The sequence below is a fragment of the Platichthys flesus genome, chromosome 9 (assembly GCF_949316205.1).
Source record: "Platichthys flesus chromosome 9, fPlaFle2.1, whole genome shotgun sequence".
Lineage (NCBI taxonomy): Eukaryota > Metazoa > Chordata > Actinopteri > Pleuronectiformes > Pleuronectidae > Platichthys > Platichthys flesus.
The window spans coordinates 22,012,628-22,038,292 of record NC_084953.1 but is presented as its reverse complement, the minus strand read 5'-3'; the positions used below and the strand labels follow the sequence as shown (position 1 = coordinate 22,038,292).

Genomic DNA, 25,665 nt, shown 5'->3' with positions numbered 1-25,665 from the left:
GTCATTAATAATGATAAAAATAATAATAAAAGCAATGATAGCTTAATTTACAAAGCAGACACAGGGTCTTAGTCAAGTCGATTCACACAGATAAAAACAAGAAATGAAAGCAAGAAGACTACAGCATCTCTTAAAACCAGTTATTATCCAAAAAAGACTAGGAACAATAAAAGAAGATCACATTAAATAAAAGCAAGTAAATACACTAAAGCAATAAAACATTAAAGATACAAATACGAAACAAGGGCACATGAGTGTGCGAAGGGGGGGGGGAATTCCTGTGTGAAACCATCACCCAACATTTTGCCTTATGAGGTTAATATTCACATGTATTTCATTACTTTGCAGTTGCTCTTGAGGAGTCTATGAGATCAGGATTTCCTTTGTATTTGATAGTTTGTTCAGTCATGTGTGGTGCAGCTTTTCACAATGCTCCATGCTTATGGGAAATAAAATATGCACAGTTCAGGTTCTTCTGAGACGCCACTGCTTCGACACTAATAATAATAATAATACAGTGTCCATGTAATAAATACTGCTCTGATGAGGCTTTTGTTAAACCTGCATAAAGAGATTTTTGGCCACCTGGGGGCAGCGCAAAAAATGTAATCACAACACTGACATATGCTGGCAGTTGCATATTTACACACCCTGCAGACCCAGAGCAACATTAATGCTTATTTGAAATTTCGTGTAAAGATAGGATGACATCACCGGACCAGGGCGCATTTGTTTATGACTCTGTAACCTCTCCGATCATTTTCGATTTCCAAAGGGCCGTTCCAGACCAAAATGCCTCTGGAGGCAATTAGATGGACCTACACAAGCACTCAGGGCAAAGAAGCATGTGACGAAGCACAGAGCTACAGAAAAATGTCTGGAAGACCTTCACCTGCAGTTGTTTGTTCTTTTAGAGACAATATACAGACACGTTTGTTTGACACGGTCACAGTATCAGATTCAACCGACGTCTCTGCATCAGCAGAGTCACCTCTTGGTTATAAGCGAAAATGTTTCAGCGGTGCTCCTCTGTCAGTCATTGTATCAGTTTGGATAAATGGTTTTGATTGGCTCGACTGGTTTCAGGACACAGGGAGATCTGCGAGAAAGGGAGGGAGGCCAGACGCCTCTGTTAGAGAGAATGAATATGAGCTCACTGTTTGTTCTGGTTTCCATCCTAATTTTCAGTCACCTGGCAAATGTTAGTCCAATACTCACTTTCTTCTTAGCTTTTTTTCTTTGGTCTACAATAATTACTGAGGGACATTTCCAGCTCTTAAGCTGCACAATAATCACCAGCTACTGGCTAACTGTGTCTGTCAGCTGTTTGGTCCTGGGTCAGTCGTGCACAGGTTTTTTTAATGCTGCCTACTGCCTCTGGAGAAGATTGTCCTCCGAGCAGTGAGAGTGAACCAGAACACTCAGTTTGCAGGCTGCAAAACCAAAACAATAAGCTGAGAGATGCTAAAATGCCCCATGGAGCTGAGGGGAACTCCAGAGTCAGGTGATAAATAAAATGGGAGGGGTTTGTCCACTAACCAGAAGGTCAGTGGTTCGATTGCTCCTCCAGTCTGCATTAAGTGTCCTTGGGAAAGAAACTATATACCAAAATTGCCCCTGACGAATGTGCCCACAGTGAATGAATATAGTGATAGATGAGCGTACAGAAGTGTTATATGAACATGTGTGTGAATGTGATTCTGAGTGGTTAATAAGACTGGAAAAGCACCATATAAATACAGTCCATTTACCATAAGGGTCACAAGTAGGCGAATGCGTATATATCGCCATTCAAAGTTCTTGAGAGTTGAACTCCTTAGAAGCCCAGGTGCCAATTTGCCTTTGCCATAGGAAGAATCCCATCCTCACAGATGCAAAGTGAAATATTCAGGCCCTAAATTACATTAAATGTCATTTGGCTGACGCTTTTGTCCAAAGCGACTTATAATTAGTACACTCAGAATTCATGAGGGGCCATTTTAGGGGTTCAGTATCTTGCCAATGACACTTCGGCATGCAGATGGGAGAGAGTGGGGTTTGAACCACTTTGTTAGAAAACCACCATTCTAACCACTAGGCCACACCGCCCTAAACGTGTTGACTCGTAGTGAAGAGTGACGCATTCACATTACATTTAGTCAGTTTTATGTATTGTTGTTATAAAATATAATAAGACATCATTTAATACACCTTTAATGAAGAGCTTGTGTATTAAAAAACATAGTAGTCAAGGTTGTTATAGTAAAGTGAGCAGCGAAAAAAAAAAAGTCTTGGTCAACTCCATAATGCGTCTTCATTACCTCTGCAAGGTTACGTTTTTATCTGCGGTTGGTCTTTGTCTGTTAGCATCAATTACACTTTCTTTAACATTGTGAGATGAAGGTTTTTTTTGATATTTTCACAGATGACCTCAGGAATAACTCATGGATCAAGATGAAAAGAAGCAGGCACATTAAGGGGATTTATATCTATAAGTTTGTCAAATGTGGGTGCTGCTTAATTGAATTAAAAGGAACTGGGCATTCTCTGAAACTACACATGTTTTTCTTGCGAGCATGAATGTTGCTAGGATGCCACATATTGCATACTCATTAAGCAATTTTCTTACCAACTGCCTGTCTGGTGAGGAATAAGTGACGGTGTTGTTTTATGTCGGGACACAGACGCATTGCATCCAGAAATAGCCACAGAGAAACTGGTGGAAGTCTGTCATGTGGTGTAATTATGTAAATACATCTCTTGTGCAGTGTTTCCTCTTCTCACAAAACAAATTCTCCTCCTGTCTCAGAAAAACTGGATTTCTTTCTTCTTTGCTTTGATACAAAGGGCGAGTTATTTAAGATGAGGAGGACGATCTAAATACAACTTTTCTGTGTTTGCATTGAAGCAGCATGTGTAACTAGTCAAAGTTAATGTGTAAAGAAGTGGTAATTTTGCATTGGTATAGAGCTGAGATTCCTTTAGTGTTGAAATAAACTAAGACAAGAGTGGTTACGTCATGTTCTCTCCAGAAGAACAGTGGCGGGTGGATTTGAGTCTGTGGTGTTAATGAACCTGCCGGCTCTGTGGGCTCTGGAGTCAGCAGGACTTGTATTATTGGACACCTGAAGCAGTCTCTGTTTCACAGCCAGAGCCAAACAAACACTCACTTTCATTAAAATGTAATGCAAATTGGCTGTTATTAATTTCTCACAGGACAATGTCATTAATCAAGCTCATTCATTAGCTAATTAGCTCTGGTGTGTTCACACTAAAGACTAGAATAACAGGCGCTCTAGCTACAAATAGTGCGAGTCCTGTGTAGCATCTGTTCGTCTTTGTTGAATATTATATGAATATGAAGACGATCTGTTTTGTGCCCTCATATAGTAAACAGTGTTATTGTATTTATTATTACCTCTAATACATTGATATGCTGTGACTTAATGATGACTCTCCTCTATTCACAGGCAAATCACAATTGAGGAAGGTGAACAGAGGGCTAAAGAGCTGAGCGTCATGTTCATAGAGACGAGCGCCAAGACAGGTTACAACGTCAAACAGGTGAGTGAGATCAGAGGTTTGGTGCCTAATAAAGAATTACAAATACTTACTTTCACTCCCTCCATTTCTTCTACTTACGTTTTTAAAACAAGCTTGTAACTTTCATTTTTAGTGCATTTGAGGGGATTCGTCCGTTCTTATTTATTTTGTATCCTCGAGCACAACCTTCCCAGAATCCAGACGTATTTCAATCCAAATGGACAGACAAGACGATTCCTTGTTGTATATACATATTGGTGCATAACAAACATGACAGCGCGTAGAAAGATGTAACAAGATGAAACAGACGAGAGGAAGACTCAACCGGAGAGAAAAGGTGCGGGGCATATGTCTGTGACGAGGAGTAACAAATCAGCCATCATCGCTTTAACACCTGTGTTTAGTTTATTGATTTATATTTAGATAATTCTTCGAAAGACATTAATGTGACAAGAGTCTCATTTTGCTTTGCACAGGTACAGCTGGTAGAAATGGCCTCTAGAGCGAACTTTTTACTTTTAGTACATTTCAGAGCCTGTACTTGAGTACTTTTACTTAAGCCAAGAGGTTGAATCAGTGCTTATGGTTTTGGCACATTACCACCACCAGCTGTGGATTAGTCGAGCAGCATGAAGCTGGCAGCAGTGATATGTACCTTATCTAAGTTCTCGTGTGTATGTGTGTGTTGGAGATACAAACTCTCATGGGAACGTTGCTCCACATCGTTCCGAGCGGTCAAAACTCCACAGGAAACCTTTAAGTGCCTCTTGTTTTTCATACGAAATATGACTATTAAATATGCAGGGAAATAAAACAGGGAGTGCAGCATTGTCCTCATTACTGCGTCCTGCTGACACCACCAGCATATCACCAAGACTGAGCTGTGCCTGTAATAAGTCAGTCCCAGTAATGATTGGGGTGGTGTGGGGGTTGGTTCAGCTACACTGATTTGTCTCTAAACAGATGTTTGTTGTTAAAAACAACGTCTGTCTGTTCAGTTAATAGAAAGTACACTGCGACGAAGGCGAACTGTATTGTGTCTGTCAGTGAATGGCGTTGCTGGCAGTCGTCTCTCCTTCTCACCCCATCACGGCAGAGACAGAGGAGGCTATTCTTCAGCTTTGTTCAGGACAGAGACAAACATGGCGCTGCGAGTGTGAAACATCCAAAACGAAGGACACAGTCCTGCGACCAGTGGCTGCTGTTTTTGTCATCTCTGCCCACTGAGCTACGGTATCAGCAAATATGAGCTTAAAGGCTCCAACTCAATGACCATTCAGATAATAAGACTACATCGCTACTAAAAGATATCCCGCAACATCATGGAAATAACAATTTTTGTAATGTCTTAAATATAGCTTATTTTTGTTTATTCAAATGTATTCAAATATTTTTTTATATTATGATTGTATCTATTTATTCATAAAAACTGAATTTTAATTACATGTATGCTTAAGCCATAGTTTGATTTAAAATGTGCATGTCCCTGATAAATCTGAATTATCAGACCTAGAGACATCTTTAGTTACAAGTGGTTTGTGTAATAATGTGGAGCAGAGCAAGGACATAATGAGAATGTCTGATTTGAATGGTCTATAGATGTCTCACTGACTCATCTGCTGAGAAGCTTGTTTCTGAAATCATCATTTTCATTTTCAGACATCATGTTTCTGTTGTTGAAGATGGAAATGGAGTTGCAGCTTGTGTGACCATGCAAAAATGAACAGCAGTGACTTGACACTTGCCCTGGTCTAATTCACAGTTAAAGGAATGTTTAAGTCATATAATTATAGTGTGGTTATGCAGTACAGACTTTTTAAATCAGTATAACAAGCTGCATTATGTCTTAACAATGACGTTGACAACCACATAATTAATATCCCAAAAAAATGATTTGGAAGAAGTGACTGCATAGGAGTATATCAAACCACCATACCATGCACTGTACTGTACTGACTTGTTTACAATTGTATACATGTTCAGCAGTAGCTAGTTGGCTGGTTATTAGACAACTAAGACAAAGTTGTGTTTTCCTGATTTAACTGAATGAAGTGTTCTTGTGTTTCTTTGTCTGCAGCTGTTTCGTCGCGTGGCAGCTGCTCTCCCAGGGATGGAAAGTATGCAGGAGACGGGCAAAGAAGGCAGTATCCTTTAACCAGCTTGCATATCATGAAAATGCAGTCATGAAAATGATATGCAAATCTTCTAAACTCCGTGGAAACTTTATTTCCATCCTGGCACGATAACATCATCACTGCCAGCTTCTCAATTAGACATTTCCAGGGCTGAAGTCTGTATAGTGACACCTATTTAAATATGTGTCACCTACCTGTCCAATTAAGTCTTTCAGCTTGACGAGAGCAGGGTGTGGGGGTTAGTGAGACAGTAGGTGGCTGCAGTTGTCTGTGGTGTCTAGGCACACTGGCTCATTTTAACCAGTGACAGGAGACTCAGCATCAGTCAGCTGGTAGAACTCTCCTCACTGGCACCTCGTACCTGCTGCTGCTGTCACCGCTCCCCCTGTGGAGAATGTGATGGGGGCTGCAGCACTTTTTCACTAATACAAAACAAAATCCTAATTACTCTTTTAGGAAGTAGTGTTCAGTACTTCAGAATATTCAAATATCACACTGTTACTAACTACATTTACTTGGACAGCAAAATTCCAGAGTAAATCTAATTAAGACAATAGTCTGAAGACTCCACCTTGTAAACAAGTTATTCCGATTATCTAACAAGGTCATACTCGGAATAAGCAGTAAATCATAAGATATCCGCTAATTCCAGAAATCTCTGTCTGTCTGTGGCCTGTCCCGAGAATCGTTTCTCTTATCGACTTCTTACTCGCCATGTGTCTTGTTAAGGGCTCAAGGAAGTGCAGATTTGAGTTTTGTGTGATTTGGGCAGGCAATATGTTCAATAATAACAAACCTAGAATACAGGCGACCAGCGCTCTGTAGTCTGGGCCAGGAAGGGGGGTTCTGCGGTCTGAGTCGAGCTTCACTGAACTTTAGATAAACAGGTGAAGAACTCTTTGTTCAGCAGCCGTTGTGCAGCATCAGGGCTCTGTGGACTGAGTCCTGCAGCAGGTCTCATTTTGCTGTAGCTTAATAACTGCAGGTCACATTTAGAGTTTCAGAGTGAAAGCTGCAACAAGCGTCTACCCAGGCCAATCAAACAGCCCATTACCAACATGCAGGTTTAGATCAGCCACTGCAATAGCCAAAATCATGTCCTTATCAGAATAAGGAGAACATTCTGAATATTTATGTCCATGTAAATGTAATCGTAGAGAGCAGCTAAGTTACCTCACAAAGTCCAATGGGTCACCACAAAGCGCAGTATTTATTTATTGTTGCATCTAAGGAGTGAATCTGCTCTCTATTCTCTATGGAGTCATTCACAATGCAGAGATGTATGTGTTTAAATGTAATGTCAAAGGAGATGAATGCAGCTGCTGAGGCCGATTTAATCTGTAATTTCCATCAGTAACTACAGAGCCGTCAGAATGTCTGGACTCCTCATGCTCCTCTGTTGATTTCGACATCTGATAATATATTTGATGTGGGTCACAATCAGCCTGCATTCTATTCTCAGACTGGTAAAGACTAGGATAACAAATTGTCCTGATATAAACAGTAACATTGTAAATTGAAAATACAGCAAAAAAAAAGCCTATATTCTCCTCTCAGTCTTGCAGACCACAAGTCATTGTTTGTAAACCGTGCATTTAAAACAATTTAGTTGATTTAGGACTCTTTCAATGACCAACCCAGATAAAAGCATAACCACTGATCATGTTTATCACCTCACCTCACCGCTGAGTGACTCAACCAAGAAATATTTACGACTCCACTATATCACTGCCGTTTTTTTCTTTGATACCGGCCCAAAAAATCATTGCAGGCAATCAGATACGATGCCTGAAGTCATACAAGCTGGCAACCATTAGATCAAATGATGGAGTCTCATTAGTGGATTGGTGTTTTTTTTGTATTTCAACAATACTTGCTGGCCCTCCTGTGCTAACAGGCCCCTCTCTTACACAGTCTTCATTGTGTTAAAGCTCACCTGAAGCTTGAGTTAGTCAAATCAAGCAGAAGAAATGGAAATGGATCTTTTTAGTGTGACACTCTCTATATGTATTTCTAGAGAAAGTGTTTTTGAGTTGAGCATTGTTGAAGAAATAAAAACACAGAAGGACTTTGATCCACTGGTATTGTGTAATGAGCTAAAGTAGCATTGTTCAATGCACAGAACGGGGACTAGATATTTTTACTTTCACCTTGACGATGACGAGACTTGTGTTGTATGTTTTGTTTCGATGAATACTTACATTGTCCCAGAATTTTCAAGCAAGGAGAATGGTATTGGTCCTTCTCTATTTTTCCACTGTCATTGGTGTCACAAACCCTTTCCACATAAGTCAGCATTGTGATTGTCTGCCAGAACAGTCAGAAGGTACTTCTCTTTGCTGTTTTATTCAGTTTTCACCGCAATTTGGTCCATTTAAAGAGAAGCGAGTCCTTTGAGAATAATGAACAATGAAAGAAAGGACTTAAGTAAGAGCAATGGTGGTGCAGACGATTCATACGCTTTTTCACAATGTCGCCAAACTTGGTTGACATTTCCATTTATAAAGTCTGAACCAGCAGCAGAAATAAAGCCCATTACAGAGATATTAAGACGTGTCACTAACAGACAGAGTGGAGGAGGTTCTGTTGTCAGTGTCCCTCACCTTTAACATCATCCTGAGCTTTATCTAATCATTTTTCAACTGTCTAATACAGCATTATTCTAGTCTTAGACATGTTGCCTGCTGCAACTCAAACATAGTCTATGAATAATTCTCTTGTGTTTTGCAGATGCAATAAATCAGCAGCTGCTAAATGTTTCTCCTCTGACAGCAGCAGTCGTTCATTTCCTCAATACACAAAGCACGGTGCCATCTCTATGGTAACTGTGGGTAAATTATGAAATTGCGTTTAACCGTGTGCTTAAAGCACTGTCACTTCTCCTGCCACGTGACCCCGCTTCAGGGGGCTTCCAGATTAAACCTGCAGCATTTAACTGCTCTACCTTCAACATAAATCACATGCTGAGCTTGGTGTGGTGAAGTTACCGTTTATACGTTACTCATCACACCGCTTTCATCCTTTGTATGGCCTCAATTACAAACTCAGTCACCTCACATCCCTCTGAGCTGTTTACATGAATCTTGTAATTTATTTTATTGTTGAGCCACATTTCCTGCTTTTTATGCGGCGCTCACGTTGGGCCAGTTACCTTTATCTCTCATCTTTTATTTTATATTTATCCTAACGAGGTGAAATGGAGGTGGGGGTGAACAGTGTGAGGTGGTGGATGGCAGGTGATGATTCCTCAGCAGCTCTGTGCCTCTGCTGACACTGTCACCTAATGGAGAAACTCCTCTGTCGTTATTGAACTGTGAACAATATTGATCTCACTGGGAGAAGGGGTAAATAGGTTTAGTCCAGGATACACACGTCCATGTTATAAGGCCGAGTAAGTTTACACACTGAACCTTAAACCTAACGTTTTAAAAGCATGCACTAGATATATTTACTTATTTAAATTCAGTGTTCATTCACACACTGTGATAGAAAAGCATTTGAAGACAAAGTTTATAAAAGTTGAGGAAATTCAACACATAACCAACAGAGTTTATAAAGGTAACACTTATAAAACAAGAATATTTGACAGCACAAGTACCCTGTGTTTCCTTCAGAGAGTAAGTGCTAGGTTTGTGAAATAAAAAAAAAAATTTGAACACTATTCATGATGAACACTGTTCTGTGTTTTTTAATTGGCAGGTTTAATTAGAGATGGACGGATCTCATTGAGTTATTGTGGGTGTCAGGGCCACTGGGAGAGTCCTCTGCCCTCTATCGGAGAACCATTTTCAGCTTGGTCACTGTACATTATCACCACTGCAGCTCTGAAGCCGGAGAGAGGGAAGAGGGTGTTTGAGCCAGATCATGTGCTGGCTTCAGTCATGTTAATAAGAGAGAGACAGAAAGTCAAACAAATCACACTAGAAAAGGCACCGCTCCATGATGGTTTTATTGAATTAGGTTTTAAATTCATCTTTAATTTGTTTGCCATGCTGATTCAATCTAGATCTTTTCCATGCAAACCTATATGGTTTTGTTTATGTCGTCTAAAGTGAGATTGACAGTGTGATTGTCGATCTGTTGTATTGTGGTGGAGCAGTTAAAGCTGCACTTGACGAGTCAGCATGTTTTCACTACAAGTCATAAAATATACAGTGGCTTCAATAGAGAACAGTGCGGTTTTCCCCAAACTGAGTCCCATTAGACCCACTCAGAAATGTCCTCATGCTCAGGCATATTTCTGTTCCTGTGCTTTACTCTGAAGGGTAACGATAATTGACAGGTATTGCTTAGTGCAGCTTTAATCCACGATGCTATTGTTTAAACAGCTATTACATGCTTTATGAATCCATGTTGGTACGACCCTATAACATGAAACAAATGTGGCTTTCTTTCAAAATACCGCTACTGACGGCACAATAATGAGTCTTTCATTGTTCAGGACACACACACGCACACACATGCAGGTATAAGAGGAGTAAAATATTCAAGGCGGCAGCACCTCATTTGGTTTGGTAATGTCGGCTGCTGAGATAAAGCATCCACATCCCAGATGGGAAACGATCCAAACGGGAACATCAAGTGTATGTGATGCTCCTTCATATGAAACCATGACATGTTTACAAATAAAGTTATTATAGTATTATTATTGTATTAAATGGGAAAACACATACGCTAACACACACACACACACACATTAACTGCTGCATGTAACAGTTAGCACCAGCCAGCGTTTGAAAGCCACAGTGGGGCTGTTTGCAGACTAACTTAGCATACAATATGTAGGCCACAGTTCTTCTATGCCCTCTCCTTAGACATGCACAGCAGTGCCAGAGACTGCAGCCAGCATCCATTCTCAGTTTATTACAACATCAACAATAGAGGAGTGGATTCCCTGTTGAGCTGAATAATTTGTACATGTTGTCAGAGGAGGATTTTAGGATATTTAGTTCCAGCAACAACTCTGCCACCATGTCCAAAATCCGCTGGAATACACTGGTTAGAAATAAATATATTAGGAGTAATGCTTTTAATTGCATCTCTCTGGTGATTTATACAGTATTTTCTTGTCGACTCTTGAAATCTTTTGGATGTAAGAATCGCTGACGTCTGGTCTGCAAAATATATTGAGCTAGAATGTAGCACCATCTAGTGTTAGTAAAGCTGTATTACAATCCTTGCGTTCAAATATTTTGTCTTTGAGAACAAGAAATCCCTCAGTAGAGCTCATACGTTCACTAAGGCCCCCTGGAATTCAAGGAATCTCCACTAAATTGTACACACAAATATATTTCCTCTAAATAAGCTTTATTTCCCTTTAGGCGCGTAAGGCATCAGCGATCTGTCTCTATCTCTATCTAGGCCTGTTCTGGGCTACGTGTTGGGTTCCTGCCCATCTCTTTCAGCTCGGCCATCACAGTTCTCTGCCAAGTTTCGGGATGACCTGGTTTGTGTTTTCTTTGGCCGTTTTTTAGTATGTGGTTCAAGAGTCAGAGTCCAACCTCTAAATGTTCTGGCATCGGCAGTGTTGGGCTGCTGGTCTAAATGTGCCTGATTTTGAAAGTGAAAAGAAATCCTGGATTTGCTCCTTAATCTTGATCTGAATCAAAATGTAATGGGTTCTTCTCTGACGGATACAAAATCCTTTTAACCGAGTTCCATGAAAATCTGTGCAGTAGCTTTTGTGAAATCTTCCTTACAAGCAAACATAAATCAGCCAACAAACAAATGGACATTGGTGAAACAATAACCTCTTTAGTGGAGGGAATCAGACATTAACCCACCACTGTTTTTTAAATGAATCATATACAAACTGATGAATTCAGGTCGATGTACCTGATCAATTCCAAATGTTTTCCGAAGCTTCCTTAATGTTCTCCAGTGATCGACATCAAACTGGACAAACCGCAGGAGCCGCAGACGACTGAAGGAGGCTGCTCCTGTTAATGCTCCGCATCTCCCCTGGAAAAAGAGAACATCATCTACACCACATGCTTGTTATGTTGCTTCCTATTGGTTAACCTGCAGTTAAATTTGCACGTTGAGAATCTGGCGTCCTCACCCGACAATTTGTCATGAGTTTGAACTAGCAATACGGGAATTTGATTCTAAAGTAGCGTCCCCTTCTTTGTTGATGAAACTGCCAAAACAGTCTTCAACTTGCAAACAAAAAATAATGAAAAAAAGAGACTTGTGGAAAAGGAGAAGTTGCATTTTGTGTGTATACAATTTTTTTTAAGGTAGAAATGCAAGTTTCCCCACTTTCATTTTTTCTATTTTTGTATATTCAGGGAAATCTCTCTGGAAAAGTTTTTTTTTTTTTTTAAAGATGCAAACAAACACAGCTCTGAATTTAGGAGCCGGAAAGATCAGGTGGTTGTAGATGTATTCTTATGGATATCACTGTTGTTATAGGCAAGGATGGAGGCCCTCTTCACAAACACCAAACCGCTACCCATAACCCTCTTGACTGAATGCCTACACTTGACCTTGTGAAGGCGCTTTACCTAAACGTAACCGTTTTGAACCTTGCGGCACAGGCCAGCCTTGCAGTTTGGTGGACCAATCACAGCACCCGTAACCTCAGTGTGATCCATAGGTAGCGATGTGTAACTTGGCCAAAACGAACACTGACATCTTGAGTATCTAATGCATGCCTAGTTTATGAGCATAGGTACTGTCTACCAATGTAAACAGGTTTGAATATGTAACATTACACCAGTGACTTAATGCACTCTGATAGTCCAAGTCTTTTGTTTGGATTTGTATACTTGACTTCTGAAAATAGTTTTTGTTGTGTGTGTGTGTGTGTGCGTGTGTGTAAACGTGCATTCTGTATAGGCAACGTTAGAATGCAGATATATAAATAGAGGGCCACTGCCAAGTCGTCACATTGCGGCACCGTGTACATAGGTCACCGTTTGTTTGCAGGACGTCATAGACTCCCCCACTCACAGCAGTCGTGTGATATCTTGGTGGTAGTGATGATGATCGTGTGCACGTGTCGCTGAGCGGCGGAGGAGCCGAGGCGTCGCCTTGTGTCACAGAGGAGCAGAAAGTACTCTTCGCGCTGATCTGTAGACTTAAACCAGGTTCTGTGATCAGACCTTAAACATTGTAAACGTTATATTCCTGTCAAAAAAAAAAGACTAATTTGCACATGTAGATCATTCAGGTTCATTTGAAGTTTGTAAATGTACAGTCACTTAATTTAAAAGACCTGACTGATTGTCATAGAAGCTGTCACTTGATGTCCCCCACTGAGATGACGATTTCTTTGCTGCTTGAGTTGTAACTGACTACTGATCCCTTGTTGGCATTATGCAATGTTGTTGTCTTCTTTTTTGATTATTACCAGAGCCTGGTATGGTAACGTACTGGTGGTGACGTCGGCCGGCGTTGAGAACACTACTTTGACCCGTCTCTGAAGTGAGATCTTACTGCACTTTTCACAACATGTTTTAGAACTAGAGTGAAAAACAAATCTGTATCTCCAGAACATTTGAGGTGCTGTGTGTTAGAGTAGAGTAAATCAGTTGTGAATTGTTCACACATGTTCATTAAAGGGGAGCACTGTTTTTTTCTCTAACCCTCATAATGAGCCAAATATTAATGATAATAATAATGAGAGGCTGGGATTTCACAGCAGACCATGACTGGAACCCACTGCTAGGGGATGCTTGGAATGATCAAAGGTTGCATTTCAATCAGGAGACACTTCATTTGAAGAATGAACAAAATGTATTGCCGTGCACATTAAGAAATGAAAGTAATATGATTTATTTGGCCCCTCGTGATATCATCAAGATTGAAAGGGGCCGTGGTTGCATACTACAGGGAACCCACCCCCCAGGTTCTAGACACTGTATGCCTATGACTGTATGGAGACAAGAGGTGATTCCGAATCACTAGAATGACAGAGAGAACAGATTAAAAGTTTGACAGCAACGAACTGATTGGCTGATTAAAGTCATGGCTATATCTGATTGGCTTACCGTCAGCACCAGTCAGCCCATGAGAAGAGGCAGGGAACTGTGAATGAATGAGACACAGAGAAAGTCTTCTTCACTGAGCTTCACTTCCAGTTTAAATCCCTCAACATGAGAATAGTCGAATAATGTGTGAACCCTTTGTGTTGCTGCCTATTTATTTTATTGCACCAGGAATGTACGACTCTCATGAGTGACCACACAGCCTTGTGAGGAGAGCTCTCGCTCAGAAACCACTCCATGGGTATTTATTTTCAATGTGGACAAATTGATTGACCCGTAGCTGTAGATGTTTGTAGGTGTGCTTCAACACGGGAGCACAGCTTGTTTCCTGAAGGCCCATTTTAACATTCCCTTTCAAAATGGACCAAGTGATGCAACACAAGTCTCTGCGTATTGTGTGTGTGGGGGGAGGGGGGGGCTGCATTCGAGGATGGAGGCCACGGCCATTCCCTGAGGACGTGTATGTTCTGTCACAGTCCAGAGACGACGCTCCACTCACTGTACAGAGAACTAGCATGACTCTTCCAAACGATTAATAAAGATGTCTGATTACCAAAGTCCTGCACCAGGCTTTTTTTTTTTCTTCTAACTGAGTAATTCATTGTCATGAATTAAAGTAATATGCAGTCTGATGTATATGTTGGTTACTCACAATGACACAATAATTGTGTCAAACAGGTACTGAACATGTATTTACTCATGTTGTAGCATGCTTGGCTTCTAGTTTGACTCACCAAGTTTCTGTTGATGACGGTTACCTGCTGTATTGGCCAATCCTGGGTTAACCCACACATGGAGGAGTGACATCTACTACACTTCTCTCCGTCCTGGGACAGAGATCCTACACTTGCTGTTCCCGGAAGTTTCAGTTTTTGTTTTTTCTTTCTACCATGCTAAAATTAGTCTTGGGGTAGTTTGTCCTCACTCTTGTTGAGAGTTAAGGGCAGAGGATGTCAGGCCTTGTTAAGCAGACTAATTAAGACAAATTGTTATTTTTGAATATGAGCTATAATTGCTAATCAATAGTATAATTTAATACCACACCCATTCATTGAGGAATAGACACAAAGTAGGAAAGTATTATTTTTATACAAGATTTGGACATATGGGAACTGGATTCTCTACTTGTAACCTCGAAACTGGTCGTGGTCAAAACCTCCTTGTTTTCGTCTGAGCTACAGATGTCAGAGTGGTTCTGATCTCTGTCATCCAGCACTTTGCAAGGAACACAAACAATTCATATTCAAATCTGTTCAACTGTTGCTTTAGTTCACTTTTTAAAAATATATTTTACTTAAAATGAACCATCATGAGGTCAACGCTGGGACTTCTCAGTTAGACTTTGTTTTCACTATGTTGCACTTTTAGTCTTCAGACTGCCTGTTTTGTAAGAACCCACAAGTACTTCAAGTATTTATATTTTCCTCCAGACACTCAGTCAGAGTATTACACCAACTCTAAAAGGAATGTACAGCTTGTTGTAATGGGCAGTGCCGTGCAAACTGTTGCACCATTGTTTTGATGCTGACATTAAATATGTTTGTGTCTCAGTCTAATAACTGCCTCATTAGTCACCATGAGCAGTCTGCAGTGGGGGAATGTAACTATGTACAGTTATTCAAGAAATATACTTGATATACAATCGTGGAATAATTGTACTTGATTGAGTATCCTATTTGATGCTACTGGATTCTCGTCCTCAACTTCATTTCGAAGGGAAACCCTCTATTTTGTTTAACTCTAGAATCAAGTAGCATTATATAGGAATATCCAATCAAGCACATGTATCTCAAAGTTGTACTTAAAGTGTATTACTTGAGTAAATATACTTCACCACTGCAGGCTTGTCTGGTGACTAACTAGGCAGTTAATAGACTGAGCCACAAACATATTTAATGGCAGCAGGATTTTTTGAAGTCTCCATCAAAACAATAGAGCACGACAGTCTGCTCAGTAATACTTTCCATTTAGAGTATGTGTCACTGATTTGTTGTAGAGTATTTTAGATTTTCTACTTGTACTTGCTTTAATTCTCTAAACATGTCCTCTTCCAACGCCAACCTGCACCGGGAGTTGTTTCCGGTTCTGGTCCGCCCAGATCCCAGAGATCAACAGCACCAGGACAACATGAGGAGTCAGTAAAAACATTGCGAAACTGAAACTGGTCCTGTGACATCCTGACTCCCAAGCCCTGTTTTTGTTTGTCTGCTCTCTGTTGGCGTCCAGACGGCAGCTGCTGCCAAACGCTGCCGCTACTACTAATGGTGCCAGATCATTTAGAGGCTGGACTCAGCGCCATGCTCAGTCACTGGGATAAAACCAGGGAGTACACAGCCGGCCCTGAAAGGCAAAGTAGGACTCTGTATATCTGACAGTTAAAACCGCCTGTTGAAACTAGTTCTCCACCAAACCAGCCTGACAGCTAACGGACTTCTCTCCCCTGCCACAGGCAAATAACAATGACCTTAATATGACTGAGACACTCAACACAATGAGACTTAATACCGACCTTACACTGAGATTTTAATCCGCTCCACACACATGGCGACAAATCCTCTTTTTCACATATGGTGCCACATGCAATTAAAGGCATGAAAGTGATCCAGTTTTCGAACATCTCCGATCGTGGAAAACCTGCCAGATGCTCGATGAATGCAGATTATAATCCACTTTCATGCCTCACTGATTCTTTTGTGACACGTTTTCTGTTGTGTTTCGGCCCTGTAAAATTAATCGTCACATTAATCTATTCGCAAATCTCCAAACTGGCGTCCCTTATTTTGAGTCATTTAAATTGGTAATGTGTCATAAATGATGTACAGTGTAAAGTGGAAAGGTGTCGCGTCTCTGCTTTGAGCTCATGGTTCTTTTAAATCATCTCCCAGAGACACGTGGGACCATCTGCATTAATTAGTAAATAAGAATGCTGATAAAAAGTGTTCTTTCAAAAAATAGTTTTATTAAATACTTTTGCTACTTGCTATCATAAATAAAAGGAAAATGATAAGTTATTTTCCGATGTAAAAGGGAACGTCCTCAGGAGACCATCTGCTGTGACGGGGTCTCAGGGGTCTCGGGGTGTCAGCCCCTCTGGGACAGCTGGACCAAATCCCACAGCACCAGCTGGGAGAATCAAGCCTAGAATAAATAATGCGGAGACAGGGGCACCTTTGGCTGAGGACAAAACAACGTGTTGACAGGAACACAAATGGATCCTGTTCCTCATGGCCGAAACTTGCCTTCCACTGACGAGGCTGAGTCAGGTCTTCAAGAGGCGTCTGATATCGTGAGAACGTGTCGGGTCACTCTCGGTCCAGCTCTTCTTCTTTAAAGTGTCTCTTCAGTTGACAGTCTGCGCCAGGATTTCATTTCCCTTCAAAAAAAGAGAGAAACAGAAATACATCAGCCCACAGTTGGAGATGATTCCTTTGCCATCGCAGCCATTTGGCACAAAGTTGTTACTTACACGTTGCTGCCGGGTACGATCCTCTCTCTGTGCTGCTTCGTCAAACAGAACTTCTTGAAGAATGCCGGTAATTTCAGCTTTGCTCTCATGGAGCTCGAGGAAATGCTGGAAAAGTAAGAGTTTGTGTGTCAGGATGAATGTGGCACTGCCGAGCTGAGGTGCTAATGAGAAGCTTTGTGGACAAATGCACTGATTCACGTGGATGTGTGAATGACTCGGTATGAGTGGAACTGTTTTCTTTTTGAAATCGGGTTAAAGATTCTTCAAATTCAACACTGATTTCAAAGATATATGGTCACAACATGGTCACATTGCTCTTCCCTCTACTGTGAAGCTAATAATAAGAAAGTAATAGGAAAGAATGGGGAGGTCAAAGGTCACACATTTTCTGTGTGTTGTCTCTGCTCATGTGCAAAATAGTGACAAGAGAGAAGTAACAAAACAACAAGAGGGAAACAGCAAATGATATCAGCAAACCTCTGTCAGTGTGTGTGTGTGTGTGTGTGTGTGTCTGCCTGCCTGTCTGTCTATCTGTCTGTCTGTCTGTCTGTCTGTGTGTCTGTGTGTGTGTGTTTACAGTCATACCCACCATTCTGCTTGTAACAAGGGTTCTTGTTTGGCCTCTATCCGCTCCCCCTCAGCTTCCTGCCTCAGGCCGTCCTCTTCCTCCTCCACTTCCTCCTCTGTCTCCTCTATCTGCTCCCACAGCCTGCTGTTGACCCACAGAGCTTCCTGCAGGCTGAGGCCGCGGCCTATGCAGGTCACCCGGCGACACAGAGGGCAGGCCACGGTCAGCAGGCCGCTCCTGGCCTGTGACATCGTCTCCAGGCACAGCTCGCAGAAGGTGTGCCTGCAGTGGAGCACCCGGGGGACCCTGTCTGCCCGCGAGTACGCCGAGAGGCAGACGCTGCACTCGCCATCCTCGCACAGAACCATGGTCGAGCTGCAGTGGTGGGCCAGAGGGTGAAGAGGCTGAATAAAACAAATCCTGATGAGACTTCCAGTGTTTGGAAACACACTGTGATGATGATGATGATGATGAGGATGAGGAGGAGGAGGAGGAGGATTCGCGAGGTTTCTTCCCTCTGTTAAATTACAATGTTGTTGAAATTATAATCACATGTGCTGTTGGATCAAGTACCTTCACACCAGTAACATTTGAAACAGACTTTTCTTTTTAATGTAGTTAATTTTTACTTTTTTTAATTGGAACTAACAATAGAAGAATACAACTTCAAAAGTCATTTACGGTCATTCACGAACTCGACACCAGAAAACCAAATGTTGTTGCATTTCCCACAGTGAAGCAGACAGAGATAAATAGTTAAAATGAACATAAATAGGTAGAAAATAGAACAATTGCTCACACAGCACTGTAAATCTATTGCACATGAGGAAACTGAGTTTATGTCGTATTGCAACAGGGTTGATTGCAGAAAAAATTTATAAACATATTTGTTTAGAATCTAAAATTAGGTGAGATTTTGAGTAAAGACAAAACTGACCTGGAAAATCCAAAAACATAAAAATGAATACATGGGTCCCCAGAGTTAACCATTATTCATTAGGATCCCGCAAGGTTATATCATTTGAATACAGTGGAATAGAAGACAAACCAGAAACTCTCATTAATACACATGATGATAGAAGCTAGGACAGATTTTATGAATAGAAGTGTACTTACAGTTTAAACCTGGTTCTCAGACGGTGTTAGAGACCTCTCCTTCCCACTGAGCTGTTCACTGTGGGGAAGGCAGAGGGAACCGGCTCATCTGTCGCCTGCTGGGAGGGTCTGACTGTGTTTGGGGGCGGAACAGAGTGTGTCTGTGTGTGTGTGTGTGTGTGTGTGTGTGTGTGTGTGTGTGTGTGTGTGTGTGTGTGTGTGTGTGTATGTGTGTGTATGTATGATGCCCCAAACCCCCATGACACAACAGCTGTGGAGGCAGCCTTTCTCTCTTTGTTCAGTGTGTGGTGGCTGGCAGGTGGGGGGACGAAGGCAGGATGAAGACAAACAGTGATGATGCAGCCAGTGAACTCTCCTTATTCAAAATGTAAACCAAATAAAGAGCATAATTATTATCATTATTATATTATGATAATAAAACGTGTCTTATACATGGCAATAATGGTCGATTAAGTTCAACAAGAAAAGAGAGGGCTCGTCCGGGATTTGAACCCGGGACCTCTCGCACCCAAAGCGAGAATCATACCCCTAGACCAACGAGCCATGCTGACTTCATGTTCTATTGGTTATAAGTAGCTACGCATGTATCTATTACTTCCGTTGTAGTCCTACTCCTGTGTTCTTCAGAGCTGACAATATGGAGGACCATACATGACATAAGTAAAAATAAATAAATAAATAAATGTATAAATAAATACAGAAATAAATACAGAAATAAATAAATAAAAAAGTAAATAAATAAATTAATACATAAATAAATAAATAAATATGTTAATACCATAAGAAATGTCAAAATAAATGTCTTAAATATATTAACACATTTATTTATTCCCTGATACGTTTCCTTTTCATTTGCAGTGTCCTTATGCTAATGAGAAAGGCGGGCCCAACCGCAGTCTCATGCAGGATTGGTCACAAGAGTGTAATGATCCAGCTCTACATCTGCCTCTCAATGCTGACTGGTGTCCAGTAGCTGTTTGCAGCGTTGAGCCAGTTCACACTTAAAATGAACTAGTTCAAGTTGGTTAGTTAAGGTTATTTTTTATTGGGATGATTTAGGTGTCAGTAGTCCTGACTGTGAGCGTCACGTCGCGTGTTGTACTGAGCACAAGGAGCGAGCCGAGAGGAGGAGGAAACAGAAACTCCAGCTCGGCACAAACAACCTGCAGCCTGTGCTCTGATGATGAAGCCGCTGATATCTGAGCAGATGTGACCAGAGAAACTCTGTGTTTCCACTGTTTCCACTGTTCCACAGAGTCACTAACTGGCTGCTTCACGGTGAAGAGATCAAGTCTCAGTCACTGCCCGTGTCTCTGAACGGTTGTGTGGCGGAGCGCAGGGCAGGTATGGAGGACCATACATGACATAAGTAAAAATAAATAAATAAATAAATGTATAAATAAATACAGAAATAAATAAATAAATGAATAAATAAAAATGGAAATAAATAAATAAATACAGAAATAAATAAATAAATATGTTAATACCAAAAGAAATGTCAAAAGAAATGTCTTAAATATATTTTAACATTTATTTTTTCCCTGATACATTTCCTTTGCATTTGCAGTGTCCTTATGCTAATGAGAAAGGCGGGCCTAACCGCAGTCTCATGCAGGATTGGTCACAGGAGTGTAATGATCCAGCCCTACTACTTCTGCCTTTCAATGCTGGTGTCCAGTAGCTGTTTGCAGCGTTGAGCCAGTTCACACTTAAAATGAACTAGTTCAAGTTCAGAGGGTTAGTTAAGGTTATTTTTTATTTGGATGATTTAGGTGTCAGTAGTCCTGACTGTGAGCGTCACGTCTCGTGTTGTAATGAGCACAAGGAGCGAGCCGAGAGGAGGAGGAAACAGAAACTCCAGCTCGTTACAAACCACCTGCCGCCTCTGCTGTGATCATGAAGCCGCTGATCTCTGAGCAGATGGGACCAGAGAAGCTCTGTGTTTCCACTGTTTCCACTGTTCCACAGAGTCACTAACTGGCTGTTGCACGGTGAAGAGATCAAGTCTCAGTCACTGCCCGTGTCTCTGAGCGAGTGTGTGACGGAGCGCAGGGGCTGTGTGTGTGTGTGTAGCTCAGTTGACCAATCCTGCTCGAGACTGAGGTTAGGCCCGCCTTTCTCATTAGCATAAGGACACTGAAATGTGGAAATAAATAAATGTGGAAATAAATAAAAGTTGCAATAAAAGTGGAAATAAATAAATAAATGTGGAAATAAGTTTAAGACATTGATTTATTTAATTCTGCAATTATTTCCATATTTATTTATTTATTTCCACATTTATTCCAACTTTTATTTTTCGATTTCAGTGTCCTTATGCGAATGAGAAAGGCGGGCCTAACCTCAGTCTCGAGCAGGATTGGTCAACTGAGCTACACACACACACAGCCGCTGCGCTGTGCCACACACTCGCTCAGAGACACGGGCAGTGACTGAGACTTGAGCTCTTCACCGTGCAACAGCCAGTTAGTGACTCTGTGGAACAGTGGAAACAGTGGAAACACAGAGCTTCTCTGGTCACATCTGCTCAGAGATCAGCGTCTTCATGATCAGAGCAGAGGCGGCAGGTGGTTTGTACCGAGCTGGAGTTTCTGTTTCCTCCTCCTCCTCTCGGCTCGCTCCTTGTGCTCAGTACAACACGAGACGTGACGCTCACAGTCAGGACTACTGACACCTAAATCATCCCAATAAAAAATAACCTTAACTAACCCTCTGAACTTGAACTAGTTCATTTTAAGTGTGAACTGGCTCAACGCTGCAAACAGCTACTGGACACCAGCATTGAAAGGCAGAAGTAGTAGGGCTGGATCATTACACTCCTGTGACCAATCCTGCATGAGACTGCGGTTAGGCCCGCCTTTCTCATTAGCATAAGGACACTGCAAATGCAAAGGAAATGTATCAGGTGAAAAAATAAATGTTAAAATATATTAAGACATTTCTTTTGACATTTCTTTTGGTATTAACATATTTATTTATTTATTTCTGTATTTATTTATTTATTTCCATTTTTATTTATTCATTTATTTATTTATTTCTGTATTTATTTATACATTTATTTATTTATTTATTTTTACTTATGTCATGTATGGTCCTCCATAGGCAGGGGCTGTGTGTGTGTGTGTAGCTCAATTGACCAATCCTGCTCGAGATTGAGGTTAGGCCCGCCTTTCTCATTAGCATAAGGACACTGAAATCGAAAAATAAAAGTTGGAATAAATGTGGAAATAAATAAAATAAATGCAGAATTAAATAAATCAATGTCTTAAACCTATTTCCACATTTATTTATTTATTTCCACTTTTATTGCAACTTTTATTTATTTCCACATTTCAGTGTCCTTATGCTAATGGGAAAGGCGGGCCTAATCTCAGTCTCGAGCAGGATTGGTCAACTGAGCTACACAGACACACACACACACACACACACACAAAGCCCCTGCGCTCCGTCACACACTCGCTCAGAGACACGGGCAGTGACTGAGACTTGAGCTCTTCACCGTAAAACAGCCAGTTAGTGACTCTGTGGAACAGTGGAAGCACAGAGCTTCTCTGGTCACATCTGCTCAGAGATCAGCGGCTTCATGATCAGAGCAGAGGCTGCAGGTGGTTTGTACCGAGCTGGAGTTTCTGTTTCCTCCTCCTCCTCCTCTCTGCTCGCTCCTTGTGCTCAGTACAACACGCAACGTGACGCTCACAGTCAGGACTACTGACACCTAAATCATACCAATAAAAAATAACCTTAACTAACCCTCTGAACTTGAACTAGTTCATTTTAAGTGTGAACTGGCTCAACGCTACAAACAGCTACTGGACACCAGTCAGCATTGAGAGGCAGACGTAGGGCTGGATCAAACGAGACGAAAATGTTGGTGGTTAACTGTCGCTCAGAGAGTGACACTGTGAGATCAGAGCTCGTTATCGTGCAGCAGTCGCTCAGTGACTTACTGCTTCTTAACTATGGAAACAGGCAAAACACAGAGTTTCTCTGCTCTCAGCTGATCAGAGATCAGCGCCTCAGCTTCTTGATCAGAGCAGAAGCTGCAGTTCGTTTCCACCGAGCTACAGTATCTGTGTTCGCCTCCAGTCTGACCTGCTCTCGCTTTTTGTTTTAATATTTCACCAACTAAAATATATATTTTTAAGCTACTAGGCTGCAGCTATATGTTTTTATTTATTTCAAAATAGGGTACTTCTTATTTCATACATTTTCCACAAAATATGGGGAGGACTGAAATAGCCCTACACAGTTCACATTTATTTCAAAGTAGGCCGACACTTGCCTGTGAATTTTCTTCTCCTCTTCATATGCAGCTCATCCAGAATGCAGCAGCTCGACTGGTTTTTAACCAACCTAAATTCACTCACACTACTCCTCTCCTCCGCTCCCTTCACTGGTTACCAGTGGCTGCTCGCATCCGGTTCAAAACACTAGTACTTGCGTACCATGCTGTGAACGTCAAAAACACGACTGTTTGCCGTCCTGGCTCCTAAATGGAGGAATGAGCTCCCCATTGACATCCGGACATCAGAAAGTTTACACATCTTCCGCCGAAAACTAAAAACATACCTCTTCCAACTTTACATTGAATCAAAAAAAAAAAAAAAAAAAAAAACTACTAGCAACTTTTGAAACTAACACTTTAGTAGCACTTAAATGTCACTTACTTATAGCACTTTGTAGTTTTGCTTTATTTGAAGAAATTGTATTTTCTTGATTCTTGTCGTCCTTGGTATGTACCCTCGGGTTTGAATGCACTTATTGTAAGTCGCTTTGGATAAAAGCGTCAGCTAAATGAAATGTAATGTAATGTAATAATAAGCGTTTGGTGTTTTCCTTTTTTGTAACAGGTAAAAATAACAATAAATGTCAACAGTTTTCTTTTTTGTCGTTCTATAATTTCATAAATGCAACAAACTATAGTTCAGTTTAGTATAACTTTACATAAAACTTTATTAGCTTTGTTATCAAATATGTTTTGCGGCTCCAGACAACTTTTATTTGGGGGAAGAGGGTCCATCGTATTGCTTAAAAAGGCTACTGTTTAAGCACTTTAAGCACTTTATTTGTTGCACTTTTTTGTTTGATGGAACATGTGGTGGGAGGCTTTGAATAATGAAAAATGTTTCTCCCTAACTAATCTTGTGTCATTTTTTGCTGAACATAAATCATTAACTGTTCTTAAGAATACAATTATTAACAATATAGGTTAGGTTTCAGTTAAGAATTAGTTGAATACCATTGTAATCAAAATGTCAATCAACCTACCTTGGTCAAATCTTAAACACAGGTCTATAAATTAGGCTGTATTGTGGAACATAGACAGTCATTGAGGCCCTACAAGTCATGCTCAGTTGAACATGAATCAGAATAAGTTCAAGTATTGCACATCTTTAGCATACCACCCAAAAATCCACTAGAATGCATTTCATCCCGTTTAGTGTGTAACACGTCAACATGTCGCCGGTAAGCTACATTGAAAACACAAAAAAACAACGAGTGCAGCAAGTACACTAGACCAGGGGTCTTTAAAAATTTTCAGGCCAAGGACCTCCAAACTGGTGGAGAGATGGAGTAGGGACCCCTACTATATATACTGTAAAAAATTGTGTTTTATATTGAATTGGGCCTAGTGCCATGTATAAACACAGCTACCCTGTTATTGTGCATTCAATACTTAACTATTCAAATATTAAACAGTTTCATATATTCATGTTTTAAATTAAACATGTGCAAGGTACAGGGTGGCCATGCCACTGACTTTTATAAACATACATCTTGCATACAACACTGAGCTATTACAATAATTCATAGATTCATGTTTTTATTTTTAACATACATATCTGGTCATATTATATTATACTGCATTACATTGCATATTGCAATCTGACACTGTTGTTTTACATTTTGCATTTCACTTTTTATATCTTTTATCTTTTATATATTTTTATTCAGAAATGTTTATGTCAAAATGAATGTTGCTTTGTATAAATATTGGAAAAAAGTGAGTAAATAAGAAGTAAACAGTGAGTAAGTGTGTACTGGTTTTATATTTTGTATTGGTTTTCCTATGTTTGTTGTATTAATTGCGTTTTTATGTTTCTATGTTCATGTTCATTATATGCACCAACAAAACAAGCAGAGCAAATTCCTTGTAAACCTACTTGGCAATAAAATACTTCTGATTCTGATGTAGAAGAGACAGTGAATCCTCAAGCCATCTGTGGACACAACTTATCTAACCTTGGACGGATGGAAGTTGTCAGCCAGAGGGTCATATTAGCCTCACAATATGTTGGATTCATGTTAATGTGTATTTTAAAAATTGACAGTTCCTTCCTAAACCTTTTAATACATGTCATTTTTAAACACCTTCCTGTCGGGTCGACAGAGAGAGAGAGAGAGAGAGAGAGAGAGAGAGATACACTGAGCAGGTCTACTAACCGCTCACCTTTGCAATTGTCTTAAGACATCAGAGATTTCTCTGATCTCTGACCACTGACACTATCTCCAATGCTTTAGATGAAGGCTCCCATCGATCCCCATAAAATAAATCCCGCTGTTTTTCGCAATTTACGAGCGAAACGTTTGGCGAAAGTCTTAGAATAGACAGGTCGCAAGCTGCACGGTTTGATGTATGTTTTGTGAACGTGCGTCAAAATAAGCAGCATAAGAGTGAGTATGCCATCACAGCTCCAGCTCGGACCGGATACTGTCGCCATTCATTCACTGAAAAGTCAAAAATAATGGGCTCGTCCGGGATTTGAACCCGGGACCTCTCGCACCCGAAGCGAGAATCATACCCCTAGACCAACGAGCCACGTGTGCAATTCAGCCAACACAACTACCTATATATAGTCATTACGG

General features: G+C 40.7%; 2 protein-coding genes and 2 non-coding genes across 5 annotated transcripts in view; 1 reads left to right on the top strand and 3 right to left on the bottom strand.

Annotated features, from left to right (window-relative positions):
- The window catches only part of rab6ba (RAB6B, member RAS oncogene family a), a 47,493-nt gene extending 33,288 nt beyond the window's left edge, over window positions 1-14,205 (top strand). The window contains exons 6-8 of the mRNA XM_062396245.1: window positions 3,450-3,543; window positions 5,600-5,666; window positions 11,539-14,205. Of these exons, the coding sequence (XP_062252229.1) occupies window positions 3,450-3,543; window positions 5,600-5,666; window positions 11,539-11,603 (226 nt within the window). The 3' untranslated portion in view covers window positions 11,604-14,205. The remainder of the gene's footprint in view (window positions 1-3,449; window positions 3,544-5,599; window positions 5,667-11,538) is intronic.
- Window positions 14,206-16,587: 2,382 nt separating this feature from the next.
- On the bottom strand, window positions 16,588-18,913 carry im:7152348 (uncharacterized protein LOC559250 homolog). 2 transcript variants are annotated; one of them, XM_062394677.1, is made up of 4 exons: window positions 18,799-18,913; window positions 17,704-18,199; window positions 17,115-17,219; window positions 16,588-17,021 (listed from the first exon to the last, which is right to left on the bottom strand). In XM_062394677.1, the coding sequence occupies exons 2-4, from the start codon at window positions 18,048-18,050 to the stop codon at window positions 16,976-16,978; spliced, it is 498 nt and encodes a 165-aa protein (XP_062250661.1). In that variant the 5' UTR covers window positions 18,051-18,199; window positions 18,799-18,913; the 3' UTR covers window positions 16,588-16,975. The 2 variants fall into 2 exon arrangements, with proteins under 2 accessions (XP_062250661.1, XP_062250662.1); XM_062394678.1 differs by having other exon boundaries at window positions 17,704-18,086; window positions 18,799-18,875.
- A 356-nt stretch (window positions 18,914-19,269) lies between these two features.
- trnap-ugg (transfer RNA proline (anticodon UGG)) lies at window positions 19,270-19,341 on the bottom strand. The gene has a single exon. It is a non-coding gene; the product is annotated as a tRNA-Pro (tRNA).
- A 6,205-nt stretch (window positions 19,342-25,546) lies between these two features.
- On the bottom strand, window positions 25,547-25,618 carry trnap-cgg (transfer RNA proline (anticodon CGG)). Its single transcript has one exon. It is a non-coding gene; the product is annotated as a tRNA-Pro (tRNA).
- Between the last annotated feature and the right edge of the window lie 47 nt (window positions 25,619-25,665).